Source organism: Panthera tigris, chromosome E1 (assembly GCF_018350195.1).
Source record: "Panthera tigris isolate Pti1 chromosome E1, P.tigris_Pti1_mat1.1, whole genome shotgun sequence".
Lineage (NCBI taxonomy): Eukaryota > Metazoa > Chordata > Mammalia > Carnivora > Felidae > Panthera > Panthera tigris.
Genome location: NC_056673.1, coordinates 47,256,194 through 47,278,917, shown reverse-complemented (window position 1 = coordinate 47,278,917; position 22,724 = coordinate 47,256,194). Strand labels below are relative to the sequence as shown.

General features: G+C 40.7%; 1 protein-coding gene and 1 non-coding gene across 2 annotated transcripts in view; one reads left to right on the top strand and one right to left on the bottom strand.

Annotated features, from left to right (window-relative positions):
• Positions 1-3,894: 3,894 nt before the first annotated feature.
• PSMD12 (proteasome 26S subunit, non-ATPase 12) overlaps positions 3,895-22,724 on the bottom strand; it is a 30,789-nt gene continuing 11,959 nt past the window's right edge. The window contains exons 4-11 of the mRNA XM_007088295.3: positions 19,855-19,962; positions 15,938-16,042; positions 12,162-12,311; positions 11,932-12,066; positions 10,859-10,971; positions 9,999-10,173; positions 7,304-7,381; positions 3,895-6,367 (exon numbers count right to left, since the gene is read on the bottom strand). Coding sequence (XP_007088357.1) covers positions 6,158-6,367; positions 7,304-7,381; positions 9,999-10,173; positions 10,859-10,971; positions 11,932-12,066; positions 12,162-12,311; positions 15,938-16,042; positions 19,855-19,962 — 1,074 coding nt within the window. The 3' untranslated portion in view covers positions 3,895-6,157. The remainder of the gene's footprint in view (positions 6,368-7,303; positions 7,382-9,998; positions 10,174-10,858; positions 10,972-11,931; positions 12,067-12,161; positions 12,312-15,937; positions 16,043-19,854; positions 19,963-22,724) is intronic.
• Positions 12,942-13,028, top strand: LOC122233844. The gene has a single exon (XR_006211568.1). It is a non-coding gene; the product is annotated as a small nucleolar RNA SNORD35 (small nucleolar RNA).

The following is a 22,724-nucleotide window of genomic DNA, read 5'->3' as shown; positions in this document are numbered from 1 at the left end:
TTAATCTTTTTACTTTCTGCACTGGCCAGTGACATTGAAGCATAAAAAAAAAAAAAAAAAAAGGTATTATGAAACCACAAAGTTTTCTTTCTCAGTTCAAGGAAAGTGCCCAGAGTTCAAATTAAGATAGGAAATTGAAGCAGGCTATTCAATTTAGAAATGTTAAAACTCCTGAAGATGAGTTTTAAAAGTAGGGACCATGCTCAACTTGGGGCTTGAACCCATGTCCCTGAGATCAAGTCATAGGGTCTACTGAGCCAGCCAGGTGCCTCTATTTAGCTTTTTTTTTTTTTTTTTTTTTTAAATTTGAGAGAAAGAGAGAGACAGACCTTGAGCCAGAAAGAGGGACATGGTGGGGGGGGGGGGGGTGGAGAAGGGAGGAGAGAGCAGAAGAATCCCAAACAGGCTTCATGTTCTATGTGGAGTCCGACTAGGGGCTTGATCCCATGACCCAGGGATCACAAACGGAGCGGAAATTAAGAGTTGCTCAACCGAGGGAGGCACCCAGGAGCCCCGTGGCTACTTTTGATTCATACTGAATAGTTCTTTTTATTTGTCCCAGTTATACCAAATGTTTAGACGTTTTGGTTCTGAACCCTAAAAAGTCCTTAAGGGTTTCAGATACAAGATCACCTATTATGGAGACAGGAATGCCTTATTTAATGCTAATTGTTCTGAGATATACATATGATATATGCTCCAAAAGGCTGAGATGTGGTCTGATAACTTGATCACAAGTAGTTCCTGTTCCACTGACTTTGGCCTCTCCTGGCAATAGGTGTAAGAGAACAAGAATTCTTGTGAAATTTGTCTTTATGTTTAGTGTTAAGATTGTTAGTAAGCTAGTGTTAAGATTGAAATAGCAACAGCTTGGCCAGAAATTGGGTCTCTCTGGCCTACCACATCATTCCTTTGTACATATTTTTTTGAGAGAGAGTGCACAGATGGGGGAGGGAGGGAGGGAGAGAAAGAGAGAGAGAGAGAGAGAGAGAGAGAGAGAGAGAGACTGAATCTCAAGCAGGCTCTGCACTGTCAGTGCAGAGCCCGATGGGGGGCTCCAACTCCCAACCTGCAAATCATGACCTGGGCTGAAGTGGGAAGCTTAACTGACTGAGCCACCCAGGCACCTGTTCTTTTGGTTTTAAAGGCCAATATGCACCCGGCTGGTTCAGTACGTAGAACATGCGACTCGATCTCAAGGTTGTGTAAATTCAAGCCCCACATTGGGTGCAGAGATTACTTAAAAATAAAAATCTTTCGGACGCCGGGGTGGCCCAGTTGGTTGTGTCTGACTCTTGATTTCAGCTCAGGTCATGATCTCACGGTTGTGAGATTGAGCCCCATGTCGGGCTCTGCACTGACAGCATAGAGCCTGCTTGGAATCTTCTCTCTCCTTCTCTCTCTGCCCCTCTCCCATTCAGGCATGCACAATCTCTCTCAAAATAAATACAAAATAAACACTAAAAAAAATTTTTTTTTTTAAATAATAAAATCTTGAGGCACCTGGATGGCTCAGTTGGTTAAGCATCAGGCTTTGGCTCAGGCCATGATCTCACAGTTCAAGTTTGAGCCCCCCGTCAGGCTCTCTGCTGTCAGCACAGAGCTTGCTTAGGACCCTCTATTCCCCCCTCTCTCTGCCTCTCTCCTGTTCACATGGTCTCTCTCCCTCTCCCTCTCCAAAATAAATAAAGTAAATAAATAATTAAAAGAAAATCTTTGGGGTGCCTAGCTGGCTCAATCAGAAAAGCATGCAACTCTTGATCTCGGGATTGTGAGTTTGAGACTCAGGTTGGGTGTCGAGATGATGAAAAAAATAAACAAAAATTAAAAAACTAAAAATCTTAAAAAAAAAAAAAAGCCAATGTGTAAACTGAGTGAAAGATATGCTGCACAATCTTTATAATTTCTTCTGAGTCTTTTTATTTTTTTAAATTTTTTTATTAAAAAAAATTCTTTTTAACGTTTATTATTGAGACAGACAGACACAGAGCATGAGCAGGGGAGGGGTAGAGAGAGGGGGAGACACAGAATCCGAAGTAGTCTCCAGGCTCTGAGCTGTCAGCACAGAGCCCGACGTGGGGCTCAAACTCATGGACTGTGAGATCATGACCCGAGCTGAAGTCGGATGCCCAACCGACTGAGCCGCCCAGGTGCCCCTGAATCTTTTTATTCAAAAAAAAAAAAAAAAAAAAAAAAAAAAAAAAAAAAAAAAAAAAGCCAACATGCAGAAATGCCTAAAATAATTGTGAACAGGACTTCACACGCGTATACCGATCTTCATAGCAGCACTAGTCACAAGAGGCAGGAGCAGAAACCTAAGTGGCCACCGAAAGACGAATAAACAAAATGCGCTATATCCATACAATGGAATGCTATTCAGCCATGAGAGAAACGAAGTTCTGATACATGCTGCATGGACGAACCTCGAAAACATTACTCTAGGTGAAGTAAGCCAGGCGCAAAAAGGCAAATTGTATGACTCCGCTGACATGAAATATCTGGAGTAGGTGAATTCAGAGAAGCAGAAAATAGATTAGAAGCTACCAGGGGCAAGGGAAAGGGAGAGCGGGGATGGGGAACGACCACCTAATAACTTCTGGTTGGGATAAAATTTCGCAAGTAGGGTCACCTGGCTGGCTCAGCCGGTAGAGCACACAACTCTTGATCTTGATCTTGGGGTTGTGAGTTCAAGCCCCCTGTTGATTGTTGAGATTACTTAAAAAAAAAAAAAAAAAAAAAATTTAAAAAAAGATGAAGAAAGTTTTGGAAATATGAATGATGTTTGTACGTTATGAATGTAATTAACGCCACTGACTTGTATTACAATTACATAATATAAAGGTAATATACAGTGGGAAGTGAGGATCAAACAAAATCCCAGTAAGGTATAAGGAGAGATTTTAAAAGATTAATTGGTTATGCAACAATTAAACTCAGCAAGCATTTACATTTCTATGTAACAGAAATGATGGATAAGATAAACATGGTTCCCAATCTTAAGTTTTTATTTTGCGTGTATGAGAGAGAGAGGGAGAGAGAGAGAGAGAAAAAAAATGAATGAGTGGGGGAGGGGCAGAGAGAGATGGAGAAAGGGAGAATTCCAAGGCTCTGCATGGTCAGCAATGCAGGGCTTGAACTCAGGAACCATTGAGATGGTGACCTGGGCTGAAATCAAGATTTGGTGGCTTAACCCACTGAACCACCCAGGCGTCCCAATTACTAATCTTACAGAGAGAAAAGAAACAGCAACATAATGAAACTTTTCCAATTCTCAATTCTTTCAACATGGTAAATATTGAGCCCCAGGTCAGGGACATTGCTTTGTATCCACTCAGAAAGCAAGAACATCTCTCTCCATGTCCGCAAGCAAGATAACAAAACCCAGAACTTTGGATCACTAAACTCAGAAACAGAGGGCACGGGACTTAAGAATCACGCCGGAGCATAAGCCTAACTGTACCGATGCCCATGTCCATGCAGTACTTTCTCACAAAGCCCTTTTGAAAACCCTACCATTTATGCAAGTGTTCGTCCGCCACCCCTGAGAACTTGTTACAAATGGAAGTTCTTGGGCTCTACCCCAGACCTCCTGCATCAGAAACTCTGGGGGCAGGGCCCAACCATCTGTTTTAACAAGCCCCGCCGGTGACTCTGATGTGGGCTCCACTGGAGAACCGCTGGTCAAGGGCACAATAAGGTATGGCCTGTCGTGAACCCCAGATCAGAAAGGAGTCGGGGGGGGGGGGCGGGGAAAGCCAACCAGTTGGCGTGTAAAACATGCACAATGTTGTCCCCCGGCTTCAAAAACAGGTTTATGGAGAGGACATGATTTTGAAAGAATGAAAATCCTATGGCTTTTTGCTTTAGACGGCAAGAGAACTGAAAAAAGACATGATCTTTAAAAGTATGAGTTTATTCTCCAGGGTTTTACACACCCACAAATCAGTGCTTTTATTGCAGCTATATCCAGGAGCCAAACACAATGTAAAATACGTACTTGTGGTATCATACATGTAACACTTGTAAGAGATAGAATGGAACAGCATGATTTTTAAAGATTAGTTCTCAATGATTCAGTAAGCATATGGAAATTGAGGATAATTACAGAAATCGGTATTGAACTCTAAAATAAAAACATAAATTATATAAAAATAAAAGGGTAAAAAGTGTTTCATTTAAAAAACAAAAACAAAAAACAGTGGCTCATCATCTCTCTGTAGTTAGTAACCTAATGAAAACGAAAAGGAGCTAAGTATTATCTTCTCCATATTTAAAACAAAGTGGTTCTGTCCTTTTCACGAACAGCCAGCTGGAAGTCTGAAATGGAAGCCAGGGTTTGGGGTTCTGAACGTCTCGAATATTTTATTGCCCTGTGTTAGTTGATTCTTCTTCGTAACACTAAGAAATTTAAGTTGCTTGGACAGGAAAAACTCAAGAACTGGATGAGCAGTTAAATTAAATGAGATCCAGCGACTGGGACACCATTACAAATGGCACCAAATCAGGACACACAAAGAGCTTAGTTCGAGGGCAAGCACGCGAAACAAAGACGAAAGAGGGTCATTTGAGAGCTTTACAACAATACATCTGGCCAGATGGCCTAGGTGTTTGCCAAGTACAAGGGTAACGAGTTGGTGAGTTAACGAGAAGCTAGATTCAAATTAGCTCCAATTTGGTTTACAAATGAACAATGCAAAATGATTTCATTTTCTATCCTTTTCATTCAGCAGAAAATTGAAACCATATTCTACTGCTAGTGTGAACTTCTGATGTTCCTGAACTTGCCACCACAGTTTTGGTTAGATTTTTGAAGATGAGTGGTAGCAGATGTTTGTCATCAATGTGACCGATACATAAATTTCTGAAGAATAGACTTGGATTTAATACTGGGTTATTACTCACAATGACTCAGCATAAATAGCAGAGGTCCCTACAATTGTCCCCAGCTCTGGATCACAGAACAGTTTAGTGACCACTAAATGAAAACAAAATTATGAAAAAAATGTTATTTCCACAATGCCTTTTGTTCCCCCCTCCCTTCGTTTGGATTTTCAAAAAAGCCGACCTCCCACTTTCTTTACTTTAAATAACCTTCTAACATTGTTTCATTGTTCTGTTTTCCCTGAAATAAATCAAATTTTTTAAAAACTTCCAAAAATTTGCTCATATTAATTGATCTCAGATGTTTCTTTTGACAGTAAAACTACTTTTGTTTACTTCTGTAAAAGAAATGTCAATACTGTGCTATTTGCTTAGAGGATGGCTGAGTCCTTCTGGATCATTTTTAAAACGTTTTAGGTTGTTATCCAGTGTTCACGTAATGGAAATAAGTTCCTATAGAGTTAATGAATTTGGAACACTAATGATGGAATTAGACCTAGATGTGAAAGCCACGAACAAATCTTATAAAAATGACTTTGTGTGTTAACCTGTGTCAACACGATGTCACTTGATTTTGTTCAGTAACTGGTCAAGACGGGGAACGGAAAGAATCGAGCTACTGTGATCGAAACCAGTTTGACTCAAGGAAAAAAAATTAAGTCTACATTAAGTCTTTAGCCTACCAATCACTCTCTACACTCAGTCTAGAGGCCTTTTGCCACAATACTAAAATACAAATTCTTCACAAATTACAACTCTATCCCAAATGTTCTGATATGCCCTATGTTGTTTTTGAAATTCTACTAAATAATTGATAGCTTTACAACAGAATTTCTTTTATTTAAAAAATACTTAAATCCCTATCCCACAAAATGTTCAGAAACACAGGTAACTATAGAAAGTCAATGTGCATATACTGCTTTTATTATAATAATGACGGTTGTTAGCTGAATGAGAACAAATAATAGCTAAAAAGTTTTCAAATGATAGAAAAACACATTTGGGTAAGTTATGACACAAGTTTTTGAGTACGTAGACCATAGAAATAGAAATTTTTTTTTTTTTTGCACCAATTGCAAATGCAAAGTTAACGATAAAATCAGGGAAGTGAAAGGTCAAAAGGGGCCTTAAACATAGTCACTATCTTTTAAATTTTAGACAAAGGAGCTGAGAATAGAAAAAAAACCCCAACATATACACCATAACAGTCTTTTTTTTGTTTTTAAATGACTTCCAATTTTAACTCTTTTCTAAAAGCATTAAGGGCACGGACACCCTACTGTAGATTATGTATCATCTCCTCTTTGGCTATGAGGTGTGTAGTTTTGTTAACGAGAGACATCAGTGAGTTCAGTTTCTGAGACCAGTCATTTAATAAATTATTTGGATCCTTGGGTCTCTGGAAGTTGATAATTCCTGCCAACCTGTCTACTTTAGCAAAGATGGTCTTGTTAACTACTAGATTCGAAAGAAAAGCTTCTGACTCCTGCAAGAGAGAAAGACAAATTGGATTAAGACAGGATAATTAAAAAAAAAGCGTAATTACAGAAAATAATTTAAGGAAAAATTTAAGGAAAGCATTTTCTGTCTTTTTAAAAAAAAATGTTTATTTTTGAGAGAGACAGAATGTGAGCGGGGGAGGGGCAGAGACAGAGGGAGACACAGAACCCAAAGCAGGCTTCCTATAATAACGTATTTATTTTACTGCGAGTCTAGGAAATGTCTGCTCTTGGTCTACAATGGTCCCCCCCCAGCACATTATGCAGTTAATTTGTTTCCAGAAACACTGGGTTACTATATATGCCCTGTCACTTGGCAGCTATGTAACTAAGGACAAGGCACTTTACTTCTAAGGACTCTGGTCCTCGTGGTCCAGAAATGTGAGGAGCTAATGAGCCAACCAACGATCAAGCCTTTGACCTCTAACATCCGTGATTCCTCTTTTTTAGCTAAACTGGAAAACACTATGCGATGACTTTTAGCTCACGTCACTTAACTCCTATTTCTGTGGTGGGTGAACATTCCAGCAATAGGAACTCAGGCCTGAACGTAACATTCTTCTAATGTGACCTGGGCCCTCGGCAGGGGGGCTGCAGCAAAGTCTCCGTCACAGTTTACATCTCTATGGTTATTTCTGGGAACCCAGACATATTTATGACAGAAATATAAACCCTGGGCAAATGAATCAATGTAAAACTGCCATATTTAAGAGAAGATTTTAACTAGGACATAATATTAATGTAATTATAAACTTGGTGTTTAGGCTATTTTTTGATCCTCAAGATGGCCTGGAGAAACCTTCTGCCACCTAAGCTTAAAACTAAATAATGAAACAAAACTGATTTTCTCATTTGATTTTTGTAAGTCAGCTGATATTCAAAATGACTGGCTACAAACAGCTCATGCAACATTTACCACTTACATCAACAGACAGATCGAGAAGCTGGGCCATCCTCGTCATTGTTATCCTCGTGTAATACTTGGCCATTATTCTAATATTCTGGGGAGAGAACAGAGGGCATATGAAGGACAGGTAACAGTTGTCGATAAAGCTAACAGCTCATTTGTTTTCATTTCCAAACACGTTTAGTTAAAATGTCGGATTCAGAGCTTTTGTTTCTCTATAGCCCACCACGGTTCTAAAGTTCAACAACAAAGTAAAAAATTTAGGTATTTTGACTTCTGTAGTTATTTGGAAGTTATTCTGAATACTCTCCACAACTTTTTTAAAGCTTATTTAACTATTTATTTATTTCGAGAGAGACAGAGATAGCATAAGCATGGAGGCACAGAGAGAGAGGGAAAATCCCCAGCAGCCTTCACACTGTCAGTGCAGGGCCTGATGCGGGGATCAAACTCATGAAACCGTGAGACCACGTATGACCTGAGCCGAAATCAAGAGTCAGATGCTTAAGCGACTGAGCCACCAGTTGCCCCTATTCTCTCCAACTCTCTTTAAATATATATAGTCAAGGGCTGCCTGGGTGGCTCATTCAGTTGAACATCCGACTCGTGATTTCAGCTCAGGTCATGATGCCAGGGGTCGTGGGATCAAGCCCCGCATTGGGCTCTGTGTTGTGTGGAGCCTTCTTGAGATTCTCTTTCTCTCTCTGGACCTCTCCCCTGCTCATGCATGTGCTCGCTCGCTCTCTAAAATAAAAAAAAAATAGAAATCTATTAAAAATACATATATGTGGTCAAAACCTAGGCTTATCTTAACTAAAACAATGGTTAAAAACTGTAACGATACTAAACTATTTTTGCTAAATGCAAGAATCTAAAGTTAAACTTTCCTAATTATGACACAGATGTTTAAAAGGCTCAGATTCAAAAAATGATCGAGAGTATCTCAAAACACATTATCATAACCGCTGAAAGGTAACTTGAAATTAAATGTCCCAATTTTCACTGGAAATGGTGCTCAAGTTAGAGACTTCCCTTTATTATTATGTTATTAACAAAACAACAGCATTCACAGGGAAAATGGGGAACAGTGGGAAGAAAAATGAATGGATCTTTGAAGAAGCCGTGTCTTCTCCTGTCTCTGTTAGGGTCCAGGGCCACACCAGCTTCTTAGGAAGCAGGGGAATCATTCTGGACCCCTCTTCCTTCATAACTTTCAATTTAATCAGTGACCAAATTCGATTGATTTTCTTTCTTAAAATATTTCCACCTCATCCATTCTTCAATCCTCAGCTACTGCTTTGGCTGGAGCCCACCGGGGCCCTCGCTTCGTCTTCTCAGTTCCATTGTGGTCTCTCTCCAAACACATTCTCCACGCTTACTGCTAGAGGGCTCTGTGTCAGATATGGGCCTGGTCACCGACCTCTCGGTTTCCACGACTGGAATATATACACCTTGTTACGTTCCAGACCCTTACCATATCTCCGACTTCCTTCCTGGCTGAGCCCTGTTCTTGGAGGCCCTAGGGTTCCCCTGCTGGTCGGCGTCTCCATGCCTTTGCTCAGACTATCCACCTGCACGCTAACCTGGTTCTCTTCTTACGAATCTTCCCTCCTATGTCAATTAACCGCGGCTCTTGCCTGACTGTTCTTTCAGGCAGAACCAATCAACTTTCTCCTCATGCTCTACTCCATTCGATATGTATTTGTACCCTAATATCTGTAACATTTTTTAAAGTTTACTTATTTGTATTCTGAGAGAGAGCAAGAGCGTGTGCATGTCCATGAACGGGGGAGGGGCAGAGGGAGAGAGAGAGAATCCCAAGCAGGCTCCACGCTGTCTGCAAAGAGCCCCATGCGGGGTGAACTCACAAACTGCAAGGACATGACCTGAGCCGAAATTAAGGGTCGAACGCTTTACCAACTGAGCCACCTGGGTGCCCCTGTAACGCTTTTATTTATAAATGCATCTTTCCTATGATTTCTTTTTAAGCTCTCTGAAAGCAGGGACCAAGTCTTCCTTTCCCACATGCCTCAGCACTTTGAACAGTGTCTGGCACACAGAAGGCTCAATAGGATGTTATATGAATGAATGCTGAGCTAATTCAATTTGTAGTGACACCAAGATCAAAGGTCAGGTTTAAGACATGTTACCCATTCTCCAAACTACCAAGCGAGTATTAGATGGAAAACACTACTTTCACCCACAACTACCCCCCACATTCTTAAGAATTTCCTGCTGGTTTATATGCCGTAAAATTTTGGATTCTTGAGAGGTCCCCACAAAATAAGCATGCTAAAACATAGTTTTCTGAGAAGCCAAAAATGGGGGAATGTGGCGGGGGGGGAAGAGGGAGTAAGAGGGAGGTGATAAATTCTGATGTGCTTTGGGAAAATATACAATAAACATTTAAATAACAAATTTACATCTCTACTACATTGGGAATAGCCTCCCTACCTCCAAAAAATCCTAAAGCAAAGAACTAAAGACATAACCTCCAAAGAAACATTGGACTATCAAACTTAAAAATCAAAGTTTATGCTCAACTTTACTTCCAGGTTGGCAACTCTGTCATGCCTTTTTTTTTCTTCACTATTTATTTTTTTCGGCTATCTCTATGCCCGACATGGGGCTCAAACGCATGACCCTGAGATCGAGAGTCGCACACTCTTCTGACTGAGCCAGGTGCCCCATCCACCATGTCAGATTCTTACATGTTCAACGACTCTGTTCTTCAGGTCTTTCCACCTTCTTTCACCTTCCTCCGTAGAACCAAACACATCAGTTGCCGGACTCTCGGGAGACCCTTTCCTTAATTCCAGTCCATAGTCTTCAACAAGCGTGGACCAGCGCATCAGCTCCATTGTGGTAAAAAGCTTTAAAAGATCCCTGTAAATTGTATAAAACTTAATATTCCCAATCTGTAAAAATTGTTTTATCTAATATAACAGCAAATGTTTAAAAACCGTCAAAGACTGTACTTACAAAATCTCTACACTCAATGGGGACTCAAAGTTAGGACTCTGAGATCAAGAGTCGCACACTCTTCTGACTGAGCCAGCCAGGAGCCCCTGATTATTATTTATTTTGCCTACTTTACTATCATTTTTTCCATAGTAATTCTGAACGGAGCATTCCCCTACTTAACATTCTATCCCCTACTGCAACGTATTTGCCAATCTCTGGAATAATTAACGTAAACTTACTAATGAGGCAGATAAAAGAAAAAAACAGCTTTTAAATAAAAGCCCACTGTGCTTATGAAGCGTGTGTCTGTTTCATAGAGTATGTACTTCTGAAAATCACGAAGCCCCAAATTACTAAAACTTTATCAAATGGTTAATTAACCAAAAGCTGCTAAAGTGAGCTTGAAATGCAACTTCTACTTGATAAGTGGTTTAGAACGAAGACTGTGATTTCGAATACAGTGCGAAAACACATTTCGCTATTTCATGAACTCTAGCTTTATTCGCCAATACAATCTATCAGCAACCAAGTAAGAAGGTGTACACTTAGATTAACCGATTTTCTTTCATGATGGTGTTTCTGCTACTTTAGCTATAAACGTACTTACTTGTATTTAGGAATTTCTTCTAACTTCTTGTCGCCACTTATTCGGTGAACCAAATCTGACTGTTCATTGTCAAAAGGAGCCAAGATCACATAGAGGACAACACTTTTCAGAGCCTACAAATGTTTTATAACACAATGGATTATATGTAAGCTTAGAAACAAAATGGAAACTTTGGCAGGAACTAAAAAAATCACAAGAGAATTGTCTATATTCATGTTTGATATTGTACTCCAAAGTCTTAGGGAATAAACACCCTAGCAAGCTGATCTTTACACAGTGGCTTTCCGTCATCAATTCTTCTGGAGCAATTACGTAAATCCTCGCTAATCTGAATTACTCTCCGGGCTGACATCTTTTTCGGTGACAAATGTATAAAGAAAAAGTTCTTACAACAAGTTAGCAGCACAAATGTGGAATATACCTATCAACTATTTGAAATAGTATTGTGAAATAATTTTCCAAAGTAATGCCAGGTCTTTGCTTGTAACCTTAGTAGCAAGTGACCTGCTATACGTATTTTATTTAATTTCATTTATTATTTTTAACTTTTAAAAATATTTATTTTTGAGAGAAAGAAAGAGTATGAACAGGGGAGGGTGAGAGAGAGAGGGAGGCACAGAACTCAGAGAGGCTCCAGGCTCTGTGCCGTTGGCACCGAACCCGACACAGGGCTCCAACCCACAAGCCTCAAGATCGTGACCTAAGCCGAAGTCGAATGCTGAACTGATTTGAGCCACCCAGGTGCCCTGTATTTTAAGTAATCTCTATACCCAACATGGGGCTTGAACTCACAACCTCAAGGATCAAGAGTTGTATGCTCTACCGACTGAGCCATCCAGGTGCCGCTACACACACTTTAAGTAGCAAACCTACATTCTTCAAAAGTGACAAAGAATTTAGAGTATCGCCACACTTTGTTTGAATCAGTAAAGATGAACTGAATTGTCAACACACTGAATAGAAAGCAGCACCACACAACTGCTTATGATTACTGAGGTTAAACTTATTTCAAAATAAAAAATGCAAATTCTTCCTAATAAGTATCGACGTCCAGTATAAGAATATATTCTTACCTGTTGCCACTTTTCACTTTCTGCCTGTATACAGGGAGTATCATATATTGCTCTGTAGTGCTTACAAATAGACAAATAGGACCCCTCATGTTGATCCAGCTGAATCATTAAGTTATAATATTTCAACTTTAATTTCTGGAAAAAAAAAAAGTTGATAAAATAAATTGGGGCTTATGGTTTTTTCCCCCAAATACTCCTATAGCAAACTTGTAGTTAAGAGACACGCTTACCTCTGTATTTTCTTCCTGGAAAAATTTGGTGTTAATTTTCTTGCTGATGATTTGTGTACGAATGTAATCCTTCACAGCTAGACAGAGCCTCATCTGCTCCAAAATAAACTCCACTCGCTCTTTCTTTTCCATTGATCCGTAGGTTTCCACCTAGCGAAGTCCCCAAATAAGTTTATATTTAATTTTTAAAAACTGCAAAGTTAAATGTATTAAAACATTCACACCTGTCCAATAACAAGAAACTTCTCGCAGACTGAGAGAGTACTGATGATGATCTAAAAAGCTGGTTTCCTCCAGGAAATCACAATTTTAAAAAATATATAGTAAATGGCTATTTTTCCTTCTGGTATAAAAAGTTCTGTGAATTTTCACCTACGTAGTTAACGACAGAACTAACGTAGTTAACCTATGTAGTTTAACCACCATCACAATCAAGATACAGAACAGTTCTTTCAGCCCCAAATACTCCCTCGTGCTACCCTTTACAGTCACACAGTTCCCCCACTTTGAACCCTCGACAGCCAATGATTCTGAAACAACAGGTCCATTCCTTTTTACGGCCACGAAGTGTTCCACCGTGTGGAGGAACCAGTTTATCCACTCCCCGGCTGAAGGACAGCTGGGCCGTTTCCAACCTGTGCCCATCACTAACAAGGCTACTCTGAACATCAGTGGACAGGTTGAGTGTGAACTTAAGTTTTCATTTCTCTTGGGCACAAGAAGTGGGACTGCTCGGTCGTCTGGCAAGCATACGTTCAGCTTCGTAAGAAACTGCCAAACTGCAGATGACGGCCCTTTCTCACGATGGTCTGCGGATGGCACCGTGGCCAGCGCCGATAATGCCAATGGCTCAGCCGATGCCAGGAAAAAAAAAAAAAAGAAAAAGAAGGAAACTGCCAAACTGTTTCCCAGAGTGACTGCACCATTTCTCATTCCCATCAGCAACGGATGAGAGTTCTCATCACTTCGCATCCCTGCCAGCGCTTGGTTCTGTACTTTTTTTTCTGAGCTATTCTAATGCGCACGTAGGGACATCTCACTGTGGTTTTAATTTGCGTTTTCCTCATGGCTAGTGAGGAAATTGCAATTCTGAACCCAAAATATGATGCCACTTGCAGGCTATTTTTATGATAAAAAAATTAAGGAAAAAAAGAGGTTCTAGTGAGAGGCCTGAGAAAATTAAAACTTAAAAGCTTAAGTTACGGGAAACTGAAACCTAACCAAGCTTAACCAGCTTGTTCCGCTTCTGTACAATTGCTTGGCGCGCCCATGTATTCCTGATCAATCATTGTTGCCTGGCACATCCGTATATTCCTGATCAACCATTGTTACTTGGCACATCCGTGTACTCCTGATCAATCATTGTTGCCTGGCACATCCGTGTATTCCTGATCAATCATTGTGATACCCGTACCCCCGGTTGTGGTCTGACCTAAAGGCAGGAACCAATCGAATACTGTTAAGTGTCCAACTTTAAACACCAACCAATCGCAGCTCTGTAACTGTGGAAAATTCCTGATTTCCCCATGACTTGTTTGTACCTGTCTATAAAAGGGGTGTAAAAACCTCTCTCAGGACCTCTCGGCGTCACCGGCAACGAGGGCGCAGAGGTCCAGGTTCGAACCTGCAATAAATGACCCTTGCTGCTTAGCTTTGACTCTGGACTCTGGCGGTTCGTTTTTGGGGGTCTCTTAGACTCTGGGCGTTTCACTAGCCTTTTTATAATTCGGATAACAAGGCTGACATGACTCCAAACGGATGTACAGTTACAGTCAATATGCAACAGATACAACATAGAAAACCAGTTCTATCAAATACTATAAAAACATTTTTAATACTTGGTACACACATATTGCAAATGAATTTATAAAATGTAGAATAACAAAGTAAAATGAAGTAAGGCTATTATTATTAGGTCTGAAAAGGTTTTTATTCCATGGTCTTTGTAATTTTTTTATTAAAGAAAATAAAAACGTATACACTGATGAATGTATGTATGCAAATCCCTAAGGAATGAAACCATCGATGTTCCATCTATGTATGTTCACTCACTCTGCATGTGTCAAGTATTTTGAAGCAAATTTCAGGTAACATCTTACATTTATTTCAGTATGTATTTCTAAAAGAGAAACTGAAAAAAAAAAATGATCATACTGAAAAATTTCTTAGATCACTAAATATCTACTCAGTCCTCAATATCTCATTTAATTAAATCAGAATCCAAATAAGGCTTATACTTTGCAAGTGGTAGGTAAGTTTCTTTTAGCCTTGCCATTTATTTACTGACAAAATCAAGCCAATCATCCCACAGTTTCCTGGAGTCTAAATTACACTGATTGCATCCCTGTGGTATCATTTAATAAGCTCCTCTGTCCCCAGTGTATCTTGTAAACTGGTAGTTAAACCTAGAAGCTTTATATAATTGAGGTGATTTTTTCTGGCAAGAATATTTCAGAGGATGTTAAATCGTGGGGCACATAATCCTCCTGGTTGAAAGACAAAACTATGGAGATGGTAGAAAGATCAGTGGTTGCCAGGGGGTGGGGGAGTGGAAAGAGGGAGGAACAGTTGGAGCATAGAGAATTTTTAGGGCAGTGAACTATTTTGCATGGTACAACACTGATAAACACACGTCATTAGACATTTGTCAAAATCCACAGAATGTACAACATCAAGAGTGAACCTTAAGGCAAACTATAGACTTTGGGTGATCATGTGTTGACACAGGCTCATCAACCGTAACTAACGAACCATTCTGGTTCGAGATGCTGGCAGGAGGGGAAGTGGTGCGTGTGTATGTGTGGGTGTGGGGGGGATGGTGCATCGGGGGATATATGGGAACTCTCTGTACTTGCCACTCAACTTTGTTGTGAACCTAAAACTGCTCCAAAAAATACAGTCTTTTAATTAAAAAGAAGAAAAGAAGTTTGAAGTCAAACAGAACTAGTATGAATCTGAACTCTACCAATTCTTGGCAATGACTTTAGGCACATTACTTAATCCTTTTAAATTTCAGTTTCCTTGGCAGAAAAATGGGGATAGAAATAGTGTCGTGTGTGAACGTTAAATAAGATAAAGCGTATAGAGAACTCAAGACATGCTTTAAAAAAAAGAACACAGACAACGCAGAGCACACAAGATCCTCTCAGTACTATGGTTTCCCTTCCTCTGGCTAAAATGGCACATGACTGAAAAATCAGAATAAACAATTTAACTTACTGGGGAAACCTTGATGGGCCAAAATTATAAGCAAAATTTTGAGTGCAGTTCAGGTACATTTTTTTATTAGGGAGTCTATGGCTTTTCTCAGATTTCTTAGCTCTTTGCTATCTCATTTTAAGATCTCTCCTAAAAATCTGTCCTGAAACACAGCAAATTATGATGCAATTTGTCTTTGTTAAACCAATTTAGTCTGGAAATTGACCAACAATCAAGTATTCATTTAAAACGAAGCTGATGATTAACAGCAAATCCCTAACGCATCAGTAAACAGTACATGAATTACTGATTTAAGTTCTAAAGAGGATGAAAATGTTAAAATAATAGCATACATCAAGACTGCTTCATTGCTTCTAACTTTTCTTCACAACCTTTTTTAGCAGTTTAGTTGGGACCATAATGACATAATTTTCAGGTACTTGAATAACCTCACCCTCCACTGCCCTCACCCTCAACCTTGGTAGTTTTGAAGAAGTGACCAGGTGCCAAAATAAGATCTACAAGAAACACTGCCGACTAAATATCAGAATTTTCACATTCTAAATACAACTCCTTACCTGCAACTCTTGTAAGATGGAGGCTGCCTCTTTCACGTCACCATTTTGTTCTTTTATGGTTGCTAATGTTTTAGTCAGTCGAGCACGCTCAATTTCAACATAAATCTACAAATACGAGAAATCTGTATTATGAAAATTCTCAGACACGTATTAAAAGTTTTTTAAATGTTTATTTTTGAGAGTGAGCAAGCACACGAGCAGGGGAGGGGTGGAGAGAGAGACTGAAACGGTGAATCCCAAGTGGGCTCCATGCTGTCAGTGCAGAGCCTAACGCGGGACTGGAACTCGTGAACCATGAGCCAAAATCAAGAGTTGGACACTTAACCAACTGAGCCACCCAGGTGCCCCTAGTTTTGAGAGAGAACAAGTGAGTGAGGCAGAGGGAAAGAGAGAAAGAAGTTCAGGCAGGCTCCAAGCGCAGGGCAAAGCTAGATGCAGGGCTTGATCCATGACCCTGGGATCTTCACCTGAGTGGGTGAAAACCAAGAGTGGGATGCTCAAGGGACACCCGCGTGGCTCAGTCAGTTGGGCATCCAACTTTGGCTCAGGTCATGATCTCGCACTTCATGTGCTGACGGCTCAGGGCCTAGAGCCTGCTTTGGATTCTGTGCCTCCCTCTGTCTCTGCCCCTCTCCTGTTCACGCTCTGTCTCTCTCTCTCAAAAATAAACAAACACCAAAAAACATTAAAAAAAAAAAAGTGGGATGCTCAACCGACTGAGCCACTGAGGTGCCCCAAAATGTGTTAAATTTGTGTGTGTGTGTTAAATTTTTAAAGGTAGAATTGAACTATTATTCAAACCAAGCCTAATAGTATTTATCATCCAGTTATGGTGCACTTTATCCTCCATGTACAAATACAGCTGTATGATTTTACATCTCACAATCACGTAATTTTTTAAGAAAATGTTTCTACTGGGGCGCCTGGGTGGTTCAGTCGGTTAAGCGGCCGACTTCGGCTCAGGTCACGATCTCACGGTTCGTGAGTTCGAGCCCCGCATCGGGTTCTGTGCTGACTGCTCAGAGCCTGGAGCCTGTTTCAGATTCTGCGTCTCCCTCTCTCTCTGCCCCTCCCCTGTTCATGCTCTGTCTCTGTCTCAAAAATAAATAAATGTTAAAAAAAAAAAAAAAAAAATTAAAAAAAAAAAGAAAAGAAAATGTTTCTACAAAACATTATCCATATTTTGTAGCTTTACTTTGAGAACCTAAATATGAAATCCTTGTGTTTAATGAGTAACAGAACCACATGCTACGTTAAATAGCACAGAAAATAGAACAGTGCCTTTAAAAGAATTATTTGAGGGGAGCCTGATTGGCTCAGTCAGTAGAGTATGCAACTCTTGACCTTGGGGTCATAAGTTCAAGCCCCATGTTGGGCACAGAGCTGACTTAAAAAAAAATAATAATAAGATAAAAATATCTGATCCTAAGTATTAAAGTTAGGAGCATTTTTTGCAGCTATGTAATGTTAGATGATATAATTTCCGACAAATTAAACATAAAAGATAGAACTATAGCCTAATTGGGGCACCTGGGTGGCTCAGTCGGTTGAGTGTCCAACTTCAGCTCAGGTCATGATCTCACGGTTGGTGACTTCGAGCCCTATGTCAGGCTCTGTGTGGACAGCTCAGAGTCTGGAGCCTGCCTCGGATTCTGTGTGTCCCCCTCTCTCTGCCCCTCCCCCGCTCACACTCCACCTCTCTCTGCCTCTGAAAAATGAATAAACCTAACAAAAAAAAATTTTTTTTAAAGAACTATAGCCTAATCAAATCTAGGGAACTAATTTTCATGTTTGGGCTTGCTTGTCCCTTCAGCCTTTGCTCTGCAGTAATGCTTTTTCCCACTCCACCCCCAAAAACCTTAATCTCCAAGAATAAGTACTTCCACTTTCCTAAATGTTCCATGTGTTTCTTACTTTGACATATTTGTACAGAATTTCCCCTATGTCTAAACTGCCGTTCTCCCTATGCCCCTACCCCTGTGAATTTCTATTCTTTTTTTTTTTTAATAAAGTTTATTTATGTTGAGAGACAGAGAGCGTACAAGTGGGGGAAGGACAAAGAAAGAAAAAAGGAGAGAATTCCAAGCAGGCACCACGCAGAGCCCTTATGTGGGCTTGATCCCACGAACCATGGGATCGTGACCTGGGCTGAAATCAAGAGTTGGACAGTCAACTGACTCAGTCACCCAGGTGCCCCAAATTTCTATTCGTTCTTTTTTTTAAAAAAACTTTATTTAAAAAAATAATTTCTTTTAACGTTTGTTTTTGAGAGACAAAGAGCACTAGCAAGAGAGGGGCAGAGAGAAAGTGAGACACAGAATCTGAAGCAGGCTCCAGGCTCTGAGCTTGTCAGCACAGAGTCCGACGCGGGGCTCAAACTCACAAAGTGAGAGATCATGACCTGAGCTGAAGTCAGATGCTCACCTGACTGTGCCACCCAGGCGCCCCAAAAAAGTTATTTATTTTGAAAAAGAGAGAGAGTGCACCCGAGTGTGGGAGGGGCAGACAGAGAAGGGGGGAGAGAGAGAGACTCCCAAGCAAGTTCCACACTGTCAACACAGAGCCCGACGTGGGGCTTGAACTCACGAACTGTGAAATCACGACCCGAGCTGAAATCAAGAGTTGGGCGCTTAACTGAGCCACCCAGGCGCCCAAATTTCTATTCGTTCTTAAAAAGCCAGCTCAGCCGTCACATCCTGCCTCTGTGACATGGGAACAGCAGACCCACTGCCACTGTCGAGACACAGCGCGGTGACTATTTTTCCAATGGATCTCTTTGCGGTGGTAAAGAACAGCGTCATGTTCATTCTGGATCTAGCACAACCCAGGTGCTCAATAAACATTTACTGAACTGATGGGACAGTCCAACCAAGACCCAAGAAGTTAAACATAAGCTAAAGTTTTGTCCTCAAATCACAAATATCTGTCCAGAAAAAAATGTATTTACCTCAGTCACCATTTTATATTTGCCGTTTTTAAAGAAACAAGATTAGGAGGGGGAAAAAAAAAGCATCAAAACAAACACAAACAGATTCTGGTAAGGCAGTGAAAAGTTTTACAATTAAGTTTACACTGCAAATACTCGATTACTTTATTTGTTTTGAGAGTGAGCGAGCACAAGCAGGGAAGGGGCAGAGAGAGAGGGAGACACAGGATCCCAAGCAGGCTCTGCACTGTCAGCGCTTGACACAGGGCTTAACTCATGAACCAGGAGATCATGACCGAACCGAAATTCAGTCGGATGCTTAACCAAGTAAGCCCCCCGGGCACCCCTGTTACTATTAATTCTTAAGTAAACTACACTCATCATGGGGCTGGAACTCAGGACTCCAAGAGTCACAAGCTCTACCAACTGAGCCAGACATGCACCCCGATACTCTTTTTATTTGTTTTGAGAGAGCGAGTACATGTGCACGTGAGCTGGGGAGGGGCAGAGAGAGAGGGAGAGAGATAACCCCAAGCAGGCTCCATACTCCCCATGGAGCCTGATGAAGAGCTCCATCTCAGGAATCATGAGATCATGATCTGAGCTGAAATCAAGAGTCAGATGCTTAACTGAACCACCCAGGAGCCCCTCTATTAATTTAAATAGTAGAGTGAAACTGTAGCTATCCTAAGCATAGATTTCTCAAGCAGATCTAGGCCAGGGTGAAGAATTAACTTTATCTTTAATTATGGAGTAAGATCACTAATTCCCAGAAAAATCTGGATATATCAAGACTGCCACTATTTTAAATATATTCATTTGTAAATGGGAAGATACTACAAGGAAAAGTACAAAGATAATGGTTGAATCAAGGTGATGACCTATTTTGTCATCTTAAATATATACGGACCTAATGCCTGCATATCTAAATATCTCTGAACACAGATAGGATAGTAATTTCCACTATGAGTTATGCCAATGGAAAACTTACCTTGCCTTCTGTAACCATTCGCAGAGTATCAATTAATCGAAGCTTGATCGGAAGGTCTGTGATTTCCTCGACGTAAGTACAGCACTGTTGAACCATTTTTGCAACAGCCTAAAATAATAAAAACCATTCATAAGCAAGATTCATTTCTCATACAGTTAAAAAAGAAGTATTATGCCCATAACGAAACATAAGGGGTGCCTGGCTGGCTCTGTTCGTAGAGCATGCAACTCTTAATCTGATCTCTGGGTTGTGGATTCGAGTCAGGTGAAGAGGTTACTTAGAAGTAAGGGGCGCCTGGCTGGCTCAGTCAGTGGAGCGTGCAACTCTTGATCTTGGGATTATAGGTTGGAGCCTGATGTTGGGTGTAGAAATTACTTAAAAAAATAAAATCTTGGGGGCACTTGGGTGGCTCAGTTGGTTGTGTCCAACTTCAGCGCAGGTCATGATCTCATGGTTCATGAGTTGGAGCCCCATATTGGGCTCTGCCCTGACAGTGTAGAGGCTTCTTGGGATTTTCTCTCTCTCCCTCCACTTCTCCCTCACTTGCTCGCTCTCCCAAAATAAATAATAAACCTTAAGGGGGGAAAAAAAAAAAAGAATAGGTATACTTTCCATTCTGCCATTCTGTTAAATAAATAAATACACAAATAAATAAAATCTTAAAAAAATAAAAGGGAGGGGGTGCCTGGTGCCTGGCTAGCTCAGTTGGTAGAACATGCAACTTTTTTTTTTTTTTTTTTTTTTTTGAGAGAGACAGAGTGAGCAGGGAGGGAGGGGCAGAGAGAGAGAGAGAGGGAGACACAGAATCTGAAGCAGGCTCCAGGCTCTGAGTTGTCAGCACAAGCCTGACATGGGGCTTCAACTCACAAACCGCGAGATCATGCCCTGACTTGAAGTCAGACGCTTAACAGACTGAGCCACCCAGGTGCCCCTAGAGCATGCAACTCTTAATCTCCAGAGCCGTGAGTTCTACCCCCATGTTTGGCATAGAGCTTGCTTAAAAAAAAAAATCAAAATGTCTCTGACAGCTAAGATGTACTGAACACCCAGGAATAACGTAAAAAGGTTAGGAAAACCTCAGGTGCAAAGACTTTACCCCCCCCCCCCCCCAATACAAAGAGCAAACATACATGATTACATAAAAGGGGTATTTGACGATGTCTATTAGAAGGCTTCCTAGCTAGCTTTTTTGGAGCCAAACAAAAAAAGCATGGAAGAAGTTGTAACAGACGAAAGGGGGAAAAAGGACAAGAGAAAAGCAGGGGTCACCAGTGGCTATGAACAGCAATGAAGCCATAGCCAGCAGATACTGTGAGTTAAGAAACAGTCCTTAGCAGAGGCAGAGGGTTTAGCAGCCGCCCGCCCGCCCCCGGGCCTCAGGAGGGAGGAGAAGCCACAATCACCCATACTCCCCTCAATGAAACAGGACACTGAAAGTCACAGCATCCCCTGCCCAGGTTTCTCAGATAATGTAAGTGGGTTGGATACATTTCCTCTAGCTCTAACATTCTAGGTCAGGGGTCAGCAAAACTTCTCTGTACGTTTTAGTAAACATTTACACAGTAAATATTTTAAACTTTGTGGGCCATAGGGTTTCTGCCTCAACTATTCACCTGCCTTTGTAACCTCAGAAGCTACCAGACAATATATAACAAATGGGTGTGGCTGTGTTCCAAAAACTCTATTTACAAAGCTGGCAGGTGGGATTTGGACCGTGGCCTGTAGTTTGCAACCTCTAATATAGACTCTGAACAGCATTATCAGTTATGATAATCATTGAGAATAATAATTAGGACTCTTTGTCATAAAGAAGATGTTAAACTATATTAAATATATTTTGTTTAAGACAGCAGAAAAGTAAACAGAATATCTTGCTGTCAACTGTACCTCAATCATGCTGGGAAAAAAAAAAAATCCCATTGTATATCTTGCAAAGATTTCCTTAAAAAACAATATTCATGTAGTTCAGGTCAAACTTCTAATTAACTGAAAAAATGGCCATTCAGAGACACACAGGAGTTCCAGAAAATAAAGGTTTTATTGTAAAATACAACTCTTTCAGCAAGGGTCTGGGACACTTTGTATCTCAAAACATGATCCTTCTGGGGCGCCTGGGTGGCTCAGTCGGTTGGTTAAGCGTCCGACTTCGGCTCAGGTCGTGATCTCGCAGTCCGTGAGTTCGAGCCCCGTGTCGGGCTCTGTGCTGACAGCTCAGAGCCTGGAGCCCGTTTCAGATTCTGTGTCTCCCTCTCTCTGACCCTCCCCCGTTCATGCTGTCTCTCTCTGTCTCAAGAATAAACGTTAAAAAAAAAAAAATTAAAAAAAACCCCCAAAAACATGATCCTTCCAACACTAATTATAATAATGATTTCTACAAGGGCATACAAATTAGTAATTCTAAAAGTTGTGCAAAAACTACATTAACAGAAATCAGATGGGGTAAAAGAAAAACAAACAAAACAATTATATCAATATTCTAATGACAAATGAACATCCTGCTGCTCTCTGAGAAAAACACAAGTCATTAGGGAAGTCATGGTAGGAGTGAGGCTTACCCCCTGGGCTCAAGTGACAGACAGTGAATTAGAAACCATTAATTTTAAGCAATCCAGAAAAGGTTATTTTAAGAAAATCATTACTTTCTAAGTCTGGTAAAGCAGAAAGAAAAGCTTTAGGTAAAAAGTAATTATGGGAAAAGGAAAGAGACATTCTGAGTCCCTAAGCACCTTCCAGAGCTAAGACATAACATGTCAAGGTGAAAAGGGCAATGCCACTGCAGTCGGGGTCATCCGTCAGCCAGCTGGGAGATGGGCTCACACTCCTCTTTCTCCGGGAAGCTCCCCCCCCCCGCCCCCCCGACAAATGTAATC